General features: G+C 44.6%; 12 protein-coding genes across 12 annotated transcripts; 6 read left to right on the top strand and 6 right to left on the bottom strand.

Moving 5' to 3' along the window:
• Nucleotides 1-143: 143 nt before the first annotated feature.
• Nucleotides 144-2,057, top strand: OGAPHI_007295 (uncharacterized protein; the record flags this gene model as incomplete). Its single annotated transcript, XM_046208676.1, has 1 exon — nt 144-2,057. One exon carries the CDS (start codon nt 144-146, stop codon nt 2,055-2,057), a length of 1,914 nt encoding a protein of 637 aa, XP_046057801.1.
• Nucleotides 2,058-2,559: 502 nt separating this feature from the next.
• OGAPHI_007294 (uncharacterized protein) lies at nt 2,560-4,524 on the top strand (the record flags this gene model as incomplete). Its single annotated transcript, XM_046208675.1, has 1 exon — nt 2,560-4,524. One exon carries the CDS (start codon nt 2,560-2,562, stop codon nt 4,522-4,524), a length of 1,965 nt encoding a protein of 654 aa, XP_046057800.1.
• A 200-nt stretch (nt 4,525-4,724) lies between these two features.
• Nucleotides 4,725-6,518, top strand: OGAPHI_007293 (uncharacterized protein; the record flags this gene model as incomplete). Its single annotated transcript, XM_046208674.1, has 1 exon — nt 4,725-6,518. The coding sequence occupies one exon, from the start codon at nt 4,725-4,727 to the stop codon at nt 6,516-6,518; it is 1,794 nt and encodes a 597-aa protein (XP_046057799.1).
• A 167-nt stretch (nt 6,519-6,685) lies between these two features.
• OGAPHI_007291 (uncharacterized protein) lies at nt 6,686-7,690 on the top strand (the record flags this gene model as incomplete). Its single annotated transcript, XM_046208672.1, has 1 exon — nt 6,686-7,690. One exon carries the CDS (start codon nt 6,686-6,688, stop codon nt 7,688-7,690), a length of 1,005 nt encoding a protein of 334 aa, XP_046057797.1.
• OGAPHI_007292 (uncharacterized protein) lies at nt 7,156-7,596 on the bottom strand (the record flags this gene model as incomplete). The annotated part of the gene is made up of 2 exons (XM_046208673.1): nt 7,156-7,394; nt 7,491-7,596. 2 exons carry the CDS (start codon nt 7,594-7,596, stop codon nt 7,156-7,158), a joined length of 345 nt encoding a protein of 114 aa, XP_046057798.1.
• Nucleotides 7,691-7,815: 125 nt separating the features above from the next.
• OGAPHI_007290 (uncharacterized protein) lies at nt 7,816-8,310 on the bottom strand (the record flags this gene model as incomplete). Its single annotated transcript, XM_046208669.1, has 1 exon — nt 7,816-8,310. One exon carries the CDS (start codon nt 8,308-8,310, stop codon nt 7,816-7,818), a length of 495 nt encoding a protein of 164 aa, XP_046057796.1.
• Nucleotides 8,311-8,608: 298 nt separating this feature from the next.
• Nucleotides 8,609-10,012, top strand: OGAPHI_007289 (uncharacterized protein; the record flags this gene model as incomplete). The annotated part of the gene is made up of 2 exons (XM_046208668.1): nt 8,609-9,402; nt 9,550-10,012. 2 exons carry the CDS (start codon nt 8,609-8,611, stop codon nt 10,010-10,012), a joined length of 1,257 nt encoding a protein of 418 aa, XP_046057795.1.
• On the bottom strand, nt 9,999-13,878 carry OGAPHI_007288 (uncharacterized protein; the record flags this gene model as incomplete). Its single annotated transcript, XM_046208667.1, has 2 exons — nt 9,999-11,175; nt 11,513-13,878. The coding sequence occupies 2 exons, from the start codon at nt 13,876-13,878 to the stop codon at nt 9,999-10,001; spliced, it is 3,543 nt and encodes a 1,180-aa protein (XP_046057794.1).
• A 77-nt stretch (nt 13,879-13,955) lies between these two features.
• On the bottom strand, nt 13,956-15,779 carry OGAPHI_007287 (uncharacterized protein; the record flags this gene model as incomplete). Its single annotated transcript, XM_046208666.1, has 1 exon — nt 13,956-15,779. The coding sequence occupies one exon, from the start codon at nt 15,777-15,779 to the stop codon at nt 13,956-13,958; it is 1,824 nt and encodes a 607-aa protein (XP_046057793.1).
• Nucleotides 15,780-15,881: 102 nt separating this feature from the next.
• OGAPHI_007286 (uncharacterized protein) lies at nt 15,882-16,739 on the bottom strand (the record flags this gene model as incomplete). Its single annotated transcript, XM_046208665.1, has 1 exon — nt 15,882-16,739. One exon carries the CDS (start codon nt 16,737-16,739, stop codon nt 15,882-15,884), a length of 858 nt encoding a protein of 285 aa, XP_046057792.1.
• A 631-nt stretch (nt 16,740-17,370) lies between these two features.
• Nucleotides 17,371-18,291, top strand: OGAPHI_007285 (uncharacterized protein; the record flags this gene model as incomplete). The annotated part of the gene is made up of 1 exon (XM_046208664.1): nt 17,371-18,291. The coding sequence occupies one exon, from the start codon at nt 17,371-17,373 to the stop codon at nt 18,289-18,291; it is 921 nt and encodes a 306-aa protein (XP_046057791.1).
• A 40-nt stretch (nt 18,292-18,331) lies between these two features.
• On the bottom strand, nt 18,332-18,835 carry OGAPHI_007284 (uncharacterized protein; the record flags this gene model as incomplete). Its single annotated transcript, XM_046208663.1, has 1 exon — nt 18,332-18,835. One exon carries the CDS (start codon nt 18,833-18,835, stop codon nt 18,332-18,334), a length of 504 nt encoding a protein of 167 aa, XP_046057790.1.
• Nucleotides 18,836-18,968: the final 133 nt, after the last annotated feature.

Here is an 18,968-nt window from a genome sequence, read left to right as displayed (position 1 = left end):
TGCACTTTATTTTTATCCTTTTCGAGCCCCTGCAAAATATTTAGAGATTGTTAATCATTTTCAGCAAATACTCCGACTCTGTGCCTTCAATTCTTCCACGGAGGACAAATTGACCTTTGAGCACTACTACTTGAAGTTTTTGGATGATGCATTCTCCGTCACCAACCAACTTTCCTCGCAAACGAGGCCATCGAGATCAACCTAGTCGTCATGATCTGCCTCAAGCACAGTATGGAGCTGAATATGGGTCTGGATATTCGCAACAGCCATTCATTGATGGTCGGTATATAAATCCAACCCAATCTCCTATGTTTGCGTCTAGAGAGCTTGCCCCGCAGAGGGAGGGCTCTATCATCAGCAATTTATCAAATTCTTCAAGTAGCTCGCAGCAGCCACCTGACAACTCAAAACTGCCACGAGCCACTTTGGAACAGAAAATTCAGGCTCTGGATTGGTTCCATGCATGCGATGGTAAGTCTCAACAGCACACTGTCAACTATTTCCGGGATTTGGGGCAGTTTGCGATAACTAAAAGTACTCTCAACAGATGGGTATTAAATGAGGCTCAGCTTCGGGAGGCATTCAAGAACTTAACTTTGAATAACAGCAAAGTGTACAAAACCAGGCCTAGGTTCAAAGACCCTGAAGTCAACAGGTGTCTGGAGATTTTGTACGAGCAGTCGTGCTTCGAAAATGAACCCATTACTGAACGAAAACTTACAGCCAGATGGACACATTTCTACAAACTATATCATCAAATACCGGCCGAGTCAGGAGATAAGTTGCTTCCCAAGTCCAACGGGTGGTTGCACCATTTTAAAAAGAAGAACTCTGTGAAAAGAGAGCTAGCAAGAAAATTCTACGATGATGCAGAGCTCTTTAAATTAAGGGCACTGGATGAAGAGCAGGAAAGACTCCGTCAGATTTTAGGGCCTTATCGCCCAGATCAGATCTATGAGGTTGACGAGGTGAGCTTCAACGCGAAGCCTTCCTTTCTTTCTCTCAATTCCTCGGACAATGTCCCTGCAACAGATAAGGTGACTGTTTCTTTGCTGGCTAATGCTGACGGATCCTCGACGTTTGATCCATTGGTTGTTTCAAGCACAAGCACGCTCAAAGACTCTCAGATTCACAACTTGTGCTACCAGAAGAACGGTCTTCTGACAGCTGAGATATTTTACAAGTATATCAGCTTCATCGATTCCCAATTGACCACAGAAGCGGTCTTGTTACTCGATCATTTGCATTCCCATATCATTCCTACAGACAACTTCAAACACATCCGTTTGGTGTACTATTCACCTAACATAGCCGAACCACGCTACACCTATAGGCCTTTAGACTTTGGTCTCAAGAGAATGTTCAAAATGCTTGTCAAATGCATTTACTTGCTGCAATTCAGACCACATGTTCATAAGATGGACATAATTGCAGCAATCGGCCACGCCGTCAGCGTCCTTCGTTCCCATCATTACACAGTGTCGAGCTTCTATCGCAGTCAGCTGATCTCGCAGTTGGAAATGGGATCAGACGCTGTTTGTAATGACAGTGCCAAGGAGGACGATCTGATGAAGATGCTATCTGACTATCGATCCAGAAACCTGATTTCTAGGGTGTTCAATCGTCGTTGTTTACAGAATACCGGCGAGGAGCTGGACCTCGAGGAGCTGTTGTTTCCTCCTGATGAGGAAGTTGACGATGTGCATTTTGAAGACGAAGAGATTGTCAACTTTGTCAGGAGAGAGTTCTCCGAGGTTGCAGACGAATCTGAGCCCGAAGCAGGTTTGGCACAATCCGCAACGATAAGAAAACAATACAGTGGTAGCCACACGAACTGGTTTTCCTTGCCAGATGGAGAAACTCGAGAGCCTGTTGACGGGTTCAGAATGTTCTACTCCAACTCCGAGAATGCTGCCAAGTTCCCTGATATGACAGAGCAGTACTACTACAAGTATTTTTCTGCGGATTTCCCAGACGGTACAAAAAGACGCAGATTGGGCTCCCTGGAAATTGATGGGCACATTCTCACAGCAGACATAGAAAAACAGTACACATAAACAAGCATTTGCATCCCACTTCAGCCGTGTTGGCTCCCCCAGTAAGTTGAAAGCGCAGATCGTTTGTTGATTTCGTGCACACGACCTTTTTCCACATTTAAAGCCGTTGACTAGTTCTTGTCTCGCAGACTTTTGTTAGGACCAACATCTCCTGGCAGTAGATCACTATAGACATAGAGGAGATTGCTTGAGTTTTCGGCGCTTGTTGGAAAATCGTTGCTTTGGCCCTTGTTAACACCAAAGTTTGACGCTCAAGCTCACAGAACTTTCCCAGATCTGATCTCCCCTTCATTGGGAACCCTCTTGCTTCAGCATTTTAAATTTGATTGGCAACATTGTATCCAATTGACCCCCAGGCAAGAGTATCCAAACCTATGATCATATTGTCACACTGTGACTAAACCTGTTTCATCCCGCCTGAATTTATCTGCATTTTTCACATTTTGTCATTTAGGTTCCTGGTGACCTATAGTCTGACAACATTGTCCTGTCACAGATTGTCATGAATATGCATCAAATACCGCATCAACTGGCTGATCCACGGTCTGTCCTACCTGAAGTTTCTCAACAGACTTTGGCGTGGCCCCCAAGGGGAAACACTAGACAAAGCATTTTCAGCATGGCTCCCCATACTTCTGTCAACCACGATCCCCCACAGACTGCTGAGCAGACATACAAGTACTATCAGGAAAGGCCGCCCATGATAATTGCTGCGCCGTGGCAATATTACCCGGTACCACCATATCCAACTTATCAAGGATTGAACCCTTTCCACATGGTGCCCAAACCACAGTCCAAGTCATCTGACCAAAGTCAGACACAAACCCCAAATCAGCATTCTACTCATAACAATAACTATTCGGCACCTTCGTCCGCTGCAACATTGTTGAGTACCCCTTCCTTGGAGACATTAGCTACCCAGTCCTCGACTGCCACTCACTCAAAACGCGGATTAGCAAGAGATAACAAACAGTCGCAAACCAATTTTCGCGAGAAGCAGCTTGTTGATCTTGCCCATAGAATGATCCAAGTTCCTCTAGAAGAGATGGCCATGTTGATCAAGGGATCCGAGGAAAAGATAGAAAAATTACAAAGCATGGGATTGAGGCACGCTAGACCTGTTCGGGCCGCCGAATCTGAAAAGAAACAGCACAGACAGTTGTTAGCAATGGTGGTCTTACTAAGATCTGTGGAAGTCAAGGAAAGTGCTGTCTCTCCTAGAAACAGGATATTTAACTCATATGTTGAGCTCTGCAAAGAGCATGATATCCCTCCTATTTCCAATGCTTCACTAGGAAAGTTGGTTAAGTTACTATTTCCAAGTGTCAAAACCAGGAGACTGGGAATCAGAGGGTTCAGCAAGTACCACTATTGTGGAATCAAACTAATATCTGATCCTGATTGTATCGAAGTCTTTGCATCCCCTGCCACTGACTCGACAGTCCAGCTCCCACCTCTGTATGATGAGCATGAAGATTATTCAGAACTCTCTATTGGTCTGAACCTTGATCCTCAGCTCTTCAGACATTTCTTCGAGATCAATTTGAAATATACCGTTCCTTCGATGAACGAGCTATATCAAATGTTTCCCAAAACTGATCATGAGAAGTTGCACGGTATGGAGCAGGTTTACAGTGCCCACTGTCAAAAACTGTTCCAGTATATCAAGTTCATGGAGGTCCAGCATTTGCTCGACGAGATGGAATCCCTGTCTTCGCAGCTGTCAATCGAGCAAAAATCACTGCTGTCATACTCCGATGTGGTCTCCTGGATACTGAAATGCGACGATGAACTATACGGTGCTTGCATTAAATATCTCTCGAAAACTGTTTTCCAGAGTGCTCCGGATCAAGTTCACAATCAACTTAAAAATATCAACGTCAAATTTATGGATGCACTGAAATCCATGAAACTTCCAAGCCATGTACTCAAAGAGAAAGAGCTACGGGCAGCAGCATTCCTCAAAATCACATCACGTCTGAGTAGGGTGATTCTGGCCGCGACAAACTTTGCTGGCCATATTACCCATAGCTCTATTGTTACCAATTTGTTGAGTGAATGGAAGATGTTGACTTTGGACACACTAGTGGATCGTGATATCCATTGTGAACAAAAAAGAGACATAACCTCCATCCTTAGAACTGACATCGTGTTTCTGTTCAACGACTTACAGAAACTATCATATCACGACGATAATATCAAAGATAACGTCGTACAACTTTTGAGTCTTCACATCTCAAAAATTCCTTCAAAGTTTGAAGGTATTAATCCGCGAGTTTTTCTTTTAGTCAGCAATCAAGTGATTGACTCTATAATGAGACAACTATCAATTGAGGTTCAAGTGGGGAACTTCAGTATCTGGTGGAGCTTAAGTTGCTGGTTGAACGAATTTTTCAACTTTCTTGCTGAATTTGGAGGTTTCATCAGATTTGTTTCTGATAATAGCTTTGAGGAAACCCCTGTTTAATTTCCTCCTCATGCATCCACTGTTTGATTGAGACTGACAAGAGTGACGTGTTTTAATTTGCATTGAGTTCCCATATTTGGATTACACCAAATATATACGAGTAATATAGAGCATCTGTTCAATGTGGTGTAAATATTTTTCTGCAATACAAAAAGGGCAAAAAAAGAGGGATACGGCGGGTCTTGATTTATTTATTTAGTATGACTGGAATTGGCTCGTTTAAGCACTCTTCAGAGTTCCAAAGGATCAAGGCAAGTGTGAAGAAGGTTTCGACTGAAACTGGTGAATCTATCTCAAAATATTATTCCAATTTACCCAACAACATATCTATCAACAATCCCCAAGATAGAGGAAATGCGAAAAGAGGTGTTGTTCTCACACGTCCTCACCAAGCAGGAGAAACAATTCATGAGTTCTTGCCTTACCTCGAAGTTGCAGAAACAAACGAAAGTATTGACAGCACAGATTCTAAGGATACACTGTGTGCTCATTGTATGAAGAGTTTGAGTGTTGCTGGCGCTGGAATCGAATGCGGTGATTGCAGCGGTTTTGTTAAGTACTGCTGTGAAGAATGTATGGATGCTGATTTATTGGTTCATAAAGTTGAGTGCCTGTATCTTTCTGCATTCGATGAGCGCGAGAGGGCCCAGATCTCCTGTGTCGAGCGACTGATTCTGCGGCTCATCATCTGCCTAGGTCAAGATAACAATCTTGTGTCTCAATGCCGTGACCTGACTTCTCATCATGAATACTACTTCAAATTCAAACAAGAGAACAACTTGGTTCATGTTTCGCCAAGTCAGGAGGCCTTATTTGATGCTACCGAGTCATATTCTTTGGGGTTCCTAAGGTTTTTTGAGGCAGACCTGAAGGGGCTGATCAAGCTGTGTTTCATCATCTATGTTAACTCTACGGTGTTACAAAACTTCTACGAAGAGCCTGTTGGAATTATGTTTGATCCGTTTTTTTCTTTGATCAATCATTCCTGTGAACCAAATTGTATTTTGGTTTGGAAAGGCCGAACAGCTTCTTTGAGGGCTCTTCGACCAATTGCTACAAACGAAGAACTATTTGTCAGCTACTGTCCTGTGTTCACTCCGAAAATCGCAAGACAGCAGCAACTTCGTAATAGCTTCTACTTCGATTGTACATGCCAAATGTGCTCGACGGAGTTTGACAGATGGTTTCCAAGTAAAAGTGGGCTTGGCGGAATGAACTGGGATAAAACCGGTTTGGATGGAGTTATGATTGGTGGATCGGAAGACGAACAACAATCTTACATCGAATTGATGCAGGAGTTGAAATCAGTATGCAGCTCGGAAGATATGGATGATGTCTCTGTGCTGCAATCTATCTCCACAGGTATCCCACAACTGAACCCTGAAGAAAGATTAATGCTTTCAAACCTTGCATACAAGCATGTTTCTGTTGTCCCAAGACAAAGCTGGCCAATGTACAAATTGTTCCTATTGTTGAAAAACAACACTATTGAAGACCCTATTGCCAACTTACGTTTTACGGTCTTAACCACTGATATTGAAAACTCGTTGGAGCATCAGCTAGATTTCAAAGTTTCTTTGGGGATGTCCTTTTACGAAATATGTATCGGCATCTTGAAATTGATCAGGATGCAGAGACAGGGAGAGATCGACTGGAATCTAGACATGTTATTCTGGTCGGCTCTAATACTGGCCTTACAGGCAAATAAGCACATTGTTTTAAAATACAATTCGAATTTTCAGCCACTGACTCAAGATTTGAAAAGCGTTGTGGAAGATTTGAGAAGTCTCCGAAAAGTTGATACTGTGAACGAGGCTGATGCGCATGTCTACTTAGAACAGCTGTCCCAGGAGCTCGGTGGTGGTGTCAACCTTGCAAAATACTGTCAACCGTTGGAAAAAGAAGACGTTGCCCAATTCAATCTAATTTTGGAATCAGGATCAGTGCCAGATGATCAGATGTATTCTAATTTTGGGTGGTTGCTGCAGATCTGATGCTATTAATTTATCTACCGGGCTGTACATTGAAGCAAACCCTGACACCACATAATTTTAGAAGATTCCAAAGGTGCAAAAACCGTATGGTGTTGAATTACAACCAGTTGTGAGGCTTTGAGATGGTGAACTTCCTTGACCTAAGGCGACGGATATATGCCGCACCTATGAGTCAGCTATACAGCAACTCTTCAACATCGAGTTCGACACCTAAGACCAGTTATAGTTACTCTACTCCCGTTTTCACCAGTGAAGTAAGCAGGACTTACTCGCATACTACCACGCAACATACACAGTACGCATCCGGGAGCTCAACCTCCACGGCTACTGTGAAAACCTTTGATGAATTTGAGTCGAGTTCGGTCTCCTCATCAGGGTCTCAGCTGGATACCACCACTCATTACGCGACTTCAGAGAAAATCAGCTCTACTATCACCTCAACTAGTCTTGAAATCACCACTTATGACTACACTCAATTGCTTATAGTGACAGGATCAGATACCACCTTCAGCACGGAAGTGCTTATGACCACCGAGGCAACATTTGCTGCAACAAGTTCATTTACTACATCGAGCGCACCGATGACCACGGACTACAACTCCTTCAGCAAATTCATGGACTTACACGACACGTCTTCTCATAGTGGAGGGCTTTCAAAAGGATCCAAGGCAGGTATTGCAGTTGGAACGGTATTTGGATTTTTACTGGCTTTAGGGCTGGTATTCATCATGGTGAGACATCGAAAGGGCAAGAAAGGCGCTTTTGACGAGGATGCGCTCTGGGAACCAGTCCAGAGCCGGCCCAATTTGCCGGACTTGCCTAACTCTGAGTACAGCCGCTCAATACCTGCCCCTCCGCCGCCTCGAAAACGGAATGCTGTTCCTGTTGCGAATACAGTGCCTGAACGTTTGATCGACGTGTTGTATGAGAACTCTGAGGAGAGTCCTGAGCGCTATGAAGGACGTGTGATACCAAGCGGTAGAACCCCGCAACGATACGAGTCGCATTTGCAAAACGTCTCCAGATTAAAGAACACTGGAGTTGAAGACGTTGGAGACACCCTAGGGTCCCTAGCCATGCGGGACGGAAGGTTGCGGCCTCAAACGTGGTATTCCGATATTGACAGCAGTGACTCCAGTATCATGAGCGATTCAAGCAGGTCTCATAGTTGATCGTCATATATTGCGCCACAGTTGTACACTACGATAAGATACGCTACCAGCATTTTGCTAAAGATATTATCGCTTAAACCCTATAAACCAAACCATACCGTACCTTATTAATTCATAACTCGTGACTATATGTCAACCTCTTCCAATAGCTTTCTTTCAACAACGAACCTACCCTCTTTATATTTTTCTTTATCCTCTTCACTGTAGAGATACTTCCATCCCAGTGTACTGTCGCATTGCTTGCAGCTGATACCTTTCACTTCGTACCGGCCTGTCTTCATTCTCTTGAAATCTCTTGTTTTTGACAGTTTGACGTTTAATACCTTGGAGACAAAGAATGCTGCCCCCAAACTCCCTGTGAAGTTATCTGAGATGATCAGCGACGTGAGGCAGATGTGGTTGTGACATTGCTTACAGCGGAGAATCCGAGTTGGCACAAATGTATTTGTGGCGAAAAGGTGGGGGCAGCTTGTAGCTGAGGATACCGACGATCTGGGGGAGTTAAAAACGGACCCTGACGATCCAGACGACCTGGAAGCAATCGACGAGTTTCTTGAAGCAGTTGGGGCGTCCTGTCCAGCGCTGGACGTCCTGAAATGTTGTGCGTAGACCAGACCCATTAGAAGGGAATAAAGTAGCTTTAATTAAGATAAGCAATTGGTCGATCGACCTTTGTAATTCCAACCGACTCTGGAAGGAGGAGGAATGTGGCTGCCGCAAATTCCGGTGTCGGGGTGTCAAACGGTCACCTGGCTTCTGTCTGGGCGCTAATATGAGCTGGGCAGTTGGTAACTAGGCAACAAAAGTTTTGTAGTGTGGAGATGGTTTTAAGTTTAGTCCCTCTAATTATATAGAGAAGACCAATGGTGTTTGGTGTGGATTGAAATATTTTCTCAATCAATATTATTTGTGTCCATAATGTTCAGACTGGCACGAGCAAGTATTTTGAGCCGTTCAGGGCTCGGGCTCAACGCATCCAGAGTGCGGTATAATTCTTCTGGATCGCTTTTCAACGAGGTCACCAAAGTGCCTACTACTCCCGAACCCGTCCAATCATCGACACCTGAGAAAATCACCTCGCCAGAACAGGATACCAGACTTCAGGAATATTTGAACCCAGAACCGTTCCTGGCCACAAAGTCGCTTGTGTCTCCTCTTAAAAGTCAACTGTTCAACGAGAATGTCAAGAAAAACGGATTTTTCATCAACGACGAGATCATGAAGTTGGGCGACGAATCATACAAACTCCATCTCACGAGAGATGAGATCCAGGCCCTTGAGCCGTCCGTGTACTTGAGATCTTGGAGAATCAAGTCGTCTGTCAAAAAGACTAATATTGTGTTGCGTGCTTTGAAAGACATGCCTTTGAAGAAAGCCATCACCCAACTTCACTTCTTACAGAAAAAAGTGGCAAGACCATTAGCTGAGATGCTTGAAAGAGGTGTGGAGGACGCAAAGAAGATGGGTTACGATCCAAATAAGCTCTATATCTCCGAGTCGTGGGTTCACACAGACGGTCAATGGGTTAAACGTCCTGACTTCAAAGGACGTGGACGTTCGGGTATCTTCCTGCACAGATACGTCAGCGTTCGGTTCTTGCTCAAATCAGAGCAGACACAAAAGAGACTTGCATACGAGAGTGAACAGAGACTGCTCAGAAAACCGGTTTGGAATAATTTGACCAAAACCAAAATCATCGCTGGTAGCGGACAGTACAAGTGGTGAGTTGTAAATAGACAATCAACATAGTATATGATATAGAGTAGTGCGAGGTAAACTGTTGAGCTCGCGTTGAATAGTGCAATAGCATCTCGAGGTAATATTTACGTCGATCGACCGTTTATTTTTTCTCTCATGAGTAAGACGGTAAAGCCAATTCCCGTGGTGATGGAGCCGTCTGGCTACCTTACGAAGATGCTGCGGAAGTCCGGGGGTTCGGATTATCTTCCCCCAGCTGACTCGGTGGTGCCGACTCTTCAATCTGAAACCCGTTTTTATCTGTACAAGTTCGACGAAAAGACACCCGAAGGTCAAAAGATTGCGCTAATCAACGATAAATCGTACTATAGGGTTGGAAAAGATCGCAAAACCAACGACATTGTGCTGGATGACGAGCTAGTTTCGTCTAGCCATGCTGTCATTCAGTTCAGAAAGATTAATTCCCGAATTGTCGCATACATCATGGATCTAGGGTCCACAAATGGAACGTTTCTACAGGATCAAGAGCTTCCTCCAAATAAATATGTTGAGCTGAGGCACAAAGACGCGATACAATTTGGAGATCCAGAATCAGAAGTGGAGTTTGTTTTTATACAGGACTGAGCGCAAAATTATCAATGTTGCAACGACCCCAGTTACCAATGGCTTCACGTGCTAGTCGCTTGCACGTAACAATTCCTGCGCGATCTTTAAGATCTTGGTAACTGTCATAGTTATCCCTCAGCAGAGGCAATGCCAACAGGGCCATGGCTTTCCGTGAGACCACGCTTTCATGGCCGTCTTGAATTTTCTTCTTCGATGGACACCCGTTTCGAACGCCTTTATTTAGCACTTGCAAAAAGCTCTCCGACGGACAGTAAAGCACGGACAGATCGCTTGATTTGGGCCCGGAAAACGATGGACTCTTAGCAGTAGATAAGATGCATATTGGATGGAAAAAGCTTGATACTTTTGGAGAAAATTGGATGCGTCTCTCAAAACATCTCTCCAGTGCCGTATTATGCATTCTGTCCCTCGGCAGCACTAAATAGCTCAAGAAGATCTTTTGTTCGAATAAATCGTACGTCAAGCTGTTCAAAATGGATGTAAACTGCTTCAAGCAGAGCTTGTCGGAGCACGATTTGGAAAGTGATAGTGGAGAGTCTTTTCGTCCTGGTTTGGTCCTCACCACTCCAAGTTGATCTACCCCATCCCTCCCCCTGATGACTCCATCAATGACTTCTACGTTCTTCCAACCAGTTTTGTCAGGTAGATCATCAGCCAAATTCTCCAACGAAGCATCTCCGCAAGGAATCTCACTGACATAAAGAGCAAACTGAACATTTGGCAAAAGACAAAACTTCTCTGTTTCCTGATTCCACTGAATCCAATCAGACTGTCCGCCATCTTTCAAACGTTTCATTTCCTTTAAAAGCATCCAGTTGAATAGTCGAAGACATAGAATTTCGGCATGAGAATCATGCACCAGTTTACCTTCACTGTACTCAATTCGAGCTGCAGGAACAGTCTTCATCCCAGTACACAGGGTCATCACCTGAACGTCCAGTGACGAATCATGTTTGCGTCTTTTGTTGGTATCCTGATTCCGAACACTGCTAGTTATTCCAACCACACTGGCTAGCACTGTTGTCTCAGTATTCTTGGGAATTGCATTACGAAACTGGGCGAGATGTTTGTTTTCTAGCTTTGACGGTCGCTCGTACTCACGCAGAACCGCCTCTGTTATCCGGTCGCCAAGATCATTGTCAAGATCTAATAACATGGATCTAAAAAAATTAATCAAGAAAAAAATGCGTAAACCCGGAATCGAACCGGGGGCTCGTCGATGGCAACGACGAATTTTACCACTAAACCATTTACGCGATTTATTAGTTTTAATGGAAGTCGATGTATAACCACAACGTAGTCAGCCCACAACAGGGGTGTCAGTCGTAAACCCAAATATACCGGTCAACCATCTTTGGCAAAGAGAACACGTTGCCGTCTACTCAAGTAATGCTGGGTAACATGTCATGGGCTAGAATATTCAGCGGATCAGTTTCGAGGCGATCATAATCTATTCATCATTCATATTTAATTAGCATATTTAATTATGGAACATACACATAACTATCATCCTCTTCTCGCCGAAGATATTCCTCGTTGACCAACTTTGCAAATATGGTCTTGACAAATGCAACAGCATTGGCGTCGTAGAGTTTTCTATCTTTCATATACTCCAAGACTTTCAACATTAATGAATCATGTTTCATGGTGGTTTCTGCTTTCATTGTGGTGACAATATATGCCTCGATTTTGGCCGAATCCCAATCCTTCGACCGATTATCCGAAGACCGTGAGCTTGCCACTGCGCTTGACTCGCCACCCATCAGGATTGGAAGTCTGAGCAGCTTCTTTCGGTTGTCAAATGATTCGTTGATACTATAGCTGCCATCGGAGATCAAAATCTGATACTTGGAACTTGCCAGTGAATCTAGATTAGTCTTCAAGAAGGCAGATCGCATTCCCGTTAGCTTCTGGAGCTGTTCAAACGAGAGCGTCTTCTCGTTTTCAAACGCCAAAATTATAGCTGCCTGATAAATGGAGCATTCCACTAACTGAGACTCCGGCCGTGTCTCGTCAAATTGAACGGAGATAACAATTCGCTGGAAATGGTACTTCCATTCCATCTTTCGCGATGGATGTGCATCTTTGAAGTACATTTCATATTCACCGAATAGTGGTTGCAATTGTTGCGGGATGATGACTGGTTGGTTATCCGGCACACGAGGCCACGACTCACCCCCAACAAGACTCAGATCAACATCTACCTTATTTGTAGATGAAGCCTCGTGCAGTTCAAGAAATCCAAAACATTCTTCCTCGGACTTTTCAATACCTTTGACCATGTCTTTCAAGGAATAGGTATATTCCTCACCAAACATCTCTTCAAACTTTCTGATCAATCGCTTCTCCAGTTGCAACCACTCCCATTTAAGGTCTCTGTTCAAGAAGAATGCACTCCCGCGCAATAGACGCCTTGAGAGCTGTATTTTGTACTTGTCAAAAAAATACTGCCTGGTTGACGGAGCAAAACTGAGCACTGTCGTGATCTTATTGTCGGCATCAATTCTTGCCAGATCGTAGATTCCTGATCCCAATTTCTGCAAAAGGGCCATATCTTGGGGTCTTGGTCTACCTAAAGTTGTTTCGATGTATTTCAGTAGCAAATCGCATAACTTAATTGGACCACCAGGAGTCTTCTCCAACGAGTCCACAATAATGCCTCGAGCAAATCCATCACCATCTCTCTGTAATGAGCTTCGGTAATTGTTATCGAGTTGACGGTAGACATCGAATAATGCCGACACCAGTTCCTTGTTTTCGATGCTTTGGTTTAGGTACATTTGATACTTGTCCAAACTGTGCTTCCTGATGAGTCCGACAAGCCAATCAACACCATTGGATTGATTGAGATGGATCAACTTGCCTGCTATCTCCATATTCCATGGTATACCATAAGCTGCTTCAATAATGTGTGGATTTGCAGTTATCACCGGTTCTCCAATAAGTATGTTTTCCAAACTCTGTAACTGCTCCTGGGATAGCCAGCTATCCCCAAACAGATCCTTATAGGTTTCCAAATAATTGTGTATCAAGCTGGCTTGGTTCATGTACGCTGTAGGATCGCGGATTGATTCTTCTTTGGTTGCAATGAGAAGTTGACGGATTGCTTGTTCAAAAACTGGGTTTAAGCGCAATTTCGAAAAGCCGTAGAACTCTTTCTGAAAGGATTCGATTTCGTGAACCATTTGTTGGAACGATAACAGCAGCTCGTGCGAGTCTTCACGGAATAAACTGTCTTTCATGGATAGTAATATTTTGGTGCGAGTTGGATTTTCAGACGGGTCGGCGACCCGCACATCCAAATTACTTGTCTTGTTTGAATCTAGAAACGCGGCAGAGAACAGGTCTAATCCAAATGGGATAATTCTGCGTCTTTTGATATCGGGCAAGCGTAGCGTTGTAGATTCATCTAAAGAGATTAAAACTTCGTGAAGTCGCGTCAATCTCTGTTTCCAGTCGTTGAACCTGACAATGCAGTTTTCAAAAGCATGTCCATCAAGCAAATCCGATCTAGCTAAGGGCATAAAATCATCCGCAAAGCTTTTAGAGATTGAATCAAACACTTCCGAAGCCCAATCTTTGTTCATATAGAAAGACTCGCAGATGTATTGCATATAAGCCAATGAGAATGGAACTGCTGAGACATTGTTGGCTAGGATGGAACGCACGCCCGTTTGGAACAATTCTGTGATTGGAGCCAGTCGCGGTTCCTTGTTGGAGAGACTGAAAGATTCTTTGGTATTTCCTTCATCCGCGTCGATCTCTTGTGATACCAAACCACGCTTTCTAGTTAGTGTGATTTGGATCTTCCTGAGCGATGGGAATGGGGAACCTTCAACAGGCGTCGACCTACTGATATCCATTCGCGTTAAGAATCTAAATCAAGATTAATCTTAGAAATACACATAATATAATTTTTGGTCATACACGTCCTCAATGTCTAATCGTCCTTTGGATTGAATATCTCCTGAGCAGCATTGATAAGCTCCTCAATGACACGCTGCTGGACAGCAAGCTCATCACGAGTTGTATATTCGTTCACCAGAAGATTGTTGAACCAAACAATGCTGAGATTCTTGACGTTCATCCGCACTCTTGGAATTTGACTGAGGTTAATGAAATGGAATAGCAGATCACGTAAAGTGAAGTAGTTAGCGTCTGGCAACTCGAAGACAATCCGATGTAGTTGAACATGCATGGTGGCGTCGTCTTCTATTTGCCCGGCCTTGAAGAAATTGCCGCTCTGTTCTTTAGTGAGCAATGGGTCTGGTAGCTCTGCGAAAAATAGCTTCAGTAATGAAGCAATCATATAGACATAATCGTCGGTAACGTTCATAGGATCCGGCGGATCCAGAAGCGACAGATTGGATGGATCTTGATCGATAGCATGTTTAAGCTCCTCCAGCTTGAATTTGTTTGGGCTTGACCGATAAATTCCCTCGGAATTGACTCCATAAGTCTCAATCAAATTGATACACTTCTTCACAAACACAGGAACCATTTCCTCGTCGTGGTCGACACTTTCTATTGGAAGACCAAACAACAGCCCACTATAAGAGTTGGATGAAGGGTCAGCGGAGGGCTCCGTGCTGATAGGACGCGGTCCTGACAATCCTGCTGGAGATGCGGCAGCAGCAGTCCCACCTGGTGCTGAACGCGTTGGATCAAGCGAAGAGTACACAGGAGCGGTCGGAGCAGCTGGGAATGGGTCTGAAACAGGCCCCAGAGACGGCGATAACGTGGATTTGGAAACTGTTGGTGGAGAAATAACTTTTGGAGCTTTGCTTGTGGCTGGGGGAGTGGCAGGAACACGGAACTGGGCAGTGGGAGTAGACTTGAAAAGAGGATGCTTGGTGTATTCCACAGGAACGAAAGATTGCTTCTTTTTGATCTGCGAGCCCATGAGGTAATTGTAAAGGTTCTGTTCTGGATTGACAGAGGCAGCGACAGAGGCCATTGATGTATGGTTGGATCCCAATGGAGCGATTTGGTTACCGAGACCAACGATCAAGGACTCATTATAGGCAGCGTACTTTTGTAGCTGGAGTTGGAGAGCAGTGTCGAGCTCCAAAATGAGATCCTGAAACCGTTTGGACAGTTTTGGACGATGTGTGTTGATGAGCTCATTTTTGGCTTTCTGGGAAGCGTTGGCCTTCGCATTATACTCCTGGTCGGCAGCATTGATTTTGCGCACAAGGTCTTCCTCCTGTTGGGAGCCTGTCTTTCGTCCTTGCAGCGTGATCTTCTTCTGAGACTGGTCTGATTGTCTGAGTCTCTCGAGATCGCTGCAGAGAGAATTGTATCTATTTTTGGCCTTCTCTGCTTGGGAGACCGCGTCCTGAACGTCCTTTTCGCGTTTGTGACCTTCTTCTTTGAGCTGTTTGCGCAAGCGAACGAATGTAGCAGAAACGGAATTCAATTCGTCTTGCATTTTTTCCAACGCCTTAGAGTAAGGGGAGCGGACATCGCCCATGATACGGTCATCAAACGCGATGACCTTCTCCAAAGACTCAACAAAAGATCCCTTGGAAACCGAAGTGTTGGACCTGATTGAGGACTTGCAACTCGAAGCTGCTCTCTTCACGTCTCTGGCGTAGTTTTCCTCAGAGTTCTGTTTTCGCTTTAAATAGTTTGCAAACTCGTCACATGCCTTGATAGACTGCTTCAATCTTGACAGCAGCAAATCCAGCGACGAGTCAGAGTTCAGAATCTCCAATATCCGTGGCTCTTGCAAGAGTGACGAGGATTCCGGTTTGTCTGTCATAACGAACGAACGGAAAATAACAGCAAAAAAATGGCGGTGAAGAAAAAATTACCACGGTTGTTCGTGGCGCAGCCTAGGCGTGTAAAATGGCGCAGTTGGGAGCTAGTGAGAATGAAGAGCGTTGGCTGGACCGCAACACTTGATTTGACCCACAATTTCAGTTTTGAGCAGATCGCAAAGCGCTATTCTCATTTGTGGATTTATTTGAAGCATCGCCAAAACAAGCCCGGAAAATTCGTGCATATGTTCTGCAACCTGGTCGACATTGCCGGTTTTAGTGTACTGTTCAAAAGCTGGATCGTTCCATAAGGCCTCCTTCCATTTTGTTTTCTGGCCCATGAGCTCCACAAAAACCACCCCCAAAGACCATACGTCCGACAGGAACGAATCATACCGTAGATTTCGAAGAACTTCCGGTGCCACCATCCCTTTGCTTCCGGCTACTCCAATTCCCTCGTTTCCGTAGATCGAAGATCCAAAATCTATGATTTTCAATATGCCCCCTTTCGTGAGCCTGCAGTTCGCCAACTTGACGTCTCGGTGACTGATGTTCTGTTTTTGCAAATAATCTAATGCGTGTACCAACTGTTTGAAAAGACACAGTCTGGACTCCAGGTCCTGAACAGGTCGAACAAACGATACGCTTATGGGCAAAAACTCTTCCACATAGTATGGACGTCTATTCACAACAAAGAATTCGACAAAATCAACCACATTGATGTGCTTACCCAATGCTCGATGGATTTCCACCTCTTTATGTACTCGTGCTAGATGATCTTTTCGAGATTCGCCGTCGTCTCTGGAAATTACCTTGACCGCGTAATACCGCTGCTTGTGAGTATACAGACTCACTGTGGCTGTCGTACCAGTGCCAAGTTCCCGTTCCCGATGGCCATATTTCCTCGGAAAGAACAACGGCATTAGATAGCAGTAATCGGTGCGGTGCAAGGATTTATCCATTTTATTTCACCACGAGACGGGCTTTGAGACTGATTGGCAAATGGCCACAAGAACGGCCCCTGTCGGCAACAATCTACATCTACAAGTCTGTAATAAAGTCAATTGTCAATATATTCACAGATAAAATTGGGTGTATTTATAAGCATAGTAAGCAGAAGAAACAGTACCAAGAAGGGTGAGAGTAAGTGGAACTGGCTTGATTCCTGTTTTCAGAGATCTGCTGATTCCGGCTCCGGCCATCAATAGAGAGGTTCCAAGAGCAGTGTGGATTCCGTACTCTTTGTTGTTCTGGAGCAAATAGCCAGCCGTGAAGTAAAGTGCTGACATCGAGACACCGGCCACAAGACTAGGGGTGGATCTCTTTCTAGCAAAGCCCATGGCACCGCCAATGAGACAGAGTCCTCCTAAAGTATAACTTGGATGTTCCTATTGGGCGGTTAGTACTGTCCGGTTTGTAGGTTGAGATCTTAAACAAACGTACCATTTTTGACGAGATGATATAAATGAGAAAATAATTTAATACCGACTGGAATAAAAAGCTAGATACCAAAGTTGGCGGATTTACGAAAGATACGGCGATTTTGAATTTTAAAGGCAATGTGTATACGAACCTGAGAGAAAGCAAGTGAAGATGAGTTCCAGAACACTATTTTCCGATTATAATGGTCAGAAATGTTATACGCTGATAGAATCGGATGCGCAGCAGGAAAAGCAGGTAACAGAGACTGACGACGGAGTGAGCAGATTTCTGAACCACGAGTCGCTGGATGGATTGGGAACTGCCACGGAGCTGAAATTCACAGCTACTTTTGTGTGCAACGAAGGCCGAGAAACCTATCGAGGCGGGTTTTCCAGCGCCAATCATTCATCGGTTGGTTTCTTGGAAGCTCTGGATCACGGGATCTGGACGCAATGGGTTAAAAGCTTGTTTGTGCGAGGAGAGTTTGATTTGGATTACAGTTTCAAAGTTCTGGATAACGGACAAGGGAAAAAACTGGTGGTTACCAGAGACCTCCCTAAAAACCCAGGTAAAGTTTTATTTGAGATGGACTGCGAGCTTGCGGACGGGGATTTTTTCGACGTGGGCGAGGATCTGGCTGTGAAGTACGAGCAGGAACTGGAATTGAGGCGACGTATCCGAGAATTGACCCGCCAGAACCAACAATTGCAGCTCGACTTCGAAGCGTGCCAGAAAATCAACCAAGACCATGTGAACTCGAGCAAGCGATTACAAGACCAAATAGCCAAGGTGGTGGTACCGATGTTCAACGAGCAGAAGAAATTGATACGAGAAAGCCTGCCTGAACGCAAATTTGTGCCGTTTGAGAGTATTCGTCAAGATAATCAGATTAGTTGGCAGCGACCGGAGGCTCCTATTGAGTTTGAGTTTGACGAAAGTCGCAAAAGCGAATACGAGCGCGAGATCGAGCACGTTTCACCGCGCAAGCGAAAACGTACCACCACAGAAATCAAGCAGGAGCCCGTAGACGACTCGGACGAAACAGACGTCACGGTGGACGACGACTCGACAATATCTACAAATTCAGACTAAGTAATCATTGCAACGTTATAATGAACTTATAAAATACCCATTACTCAAGACCCGGGATCTGCTTGAAGACCTTGTCTGCGGCAGTGACGTCGATTGGGGTGTTTTCAGGCTCGACGAACTCTGCAACCACCTTGTTGTCGTCGACGGCCAAAACGAACCGTCTGGAACGGGTGTTTCCAAAGATCTCGGTAGCATCGAAGTCCAAGCCCAATGACTTGACAAAGTCTCCCTTGGAATCTGCAAAAAAGGAGACGTTAGGGGACTCTGGCTTTAGGCCAAAGCTTTCCCTCCATTTGCTGACCACAAACGGATCGTTCACTGTGACAACAACAAGGTTACCGTAACCTTTTGAAATAAACTTTGGCAAGTACTCCAAAAAGCCCGGAATGTGAACCTCGGAACATGGGCCGGAAAAGGCACCAGGAACACCAACAATAAGGGCGTGTTTGCCCTTCAATTCCTTCAGGAGGTCGACTTTATCGGTAGGTCCCTTTTCGAAAAGAGTAGCTGCAGGCAATTGATCACCAACTTTGATTGTGCTCATGGTTCTGAAACTATTACTGACGAAATTAAGTTTTGCAGGGCGTAGGAAACTTCTCAACATTTTATATATGGGACCACCTCCACAGTACTGCGCAAAATAGCAATAATAAATTTTGGGGTGCGAAGATCATTTC

The sequence above is a fragment of the Ogataea philodendri genome (assembly GCF_020536065.1).
Source record: "Ogataea philodendri strain CBS6075 chromosome Unknown scaffold12, whole genome shotgun sequence".
NCBI lineage: Eukaryota > Fungi > Ascomycota > Pichiomycetes > Pichiales > Pichiaceae > Ogataea > Ogataea philodendri.
Note: the sequence above shows the minus strand (reverse complement) of the source record. Positions and strands in the feature narration are given on the sequence as shown.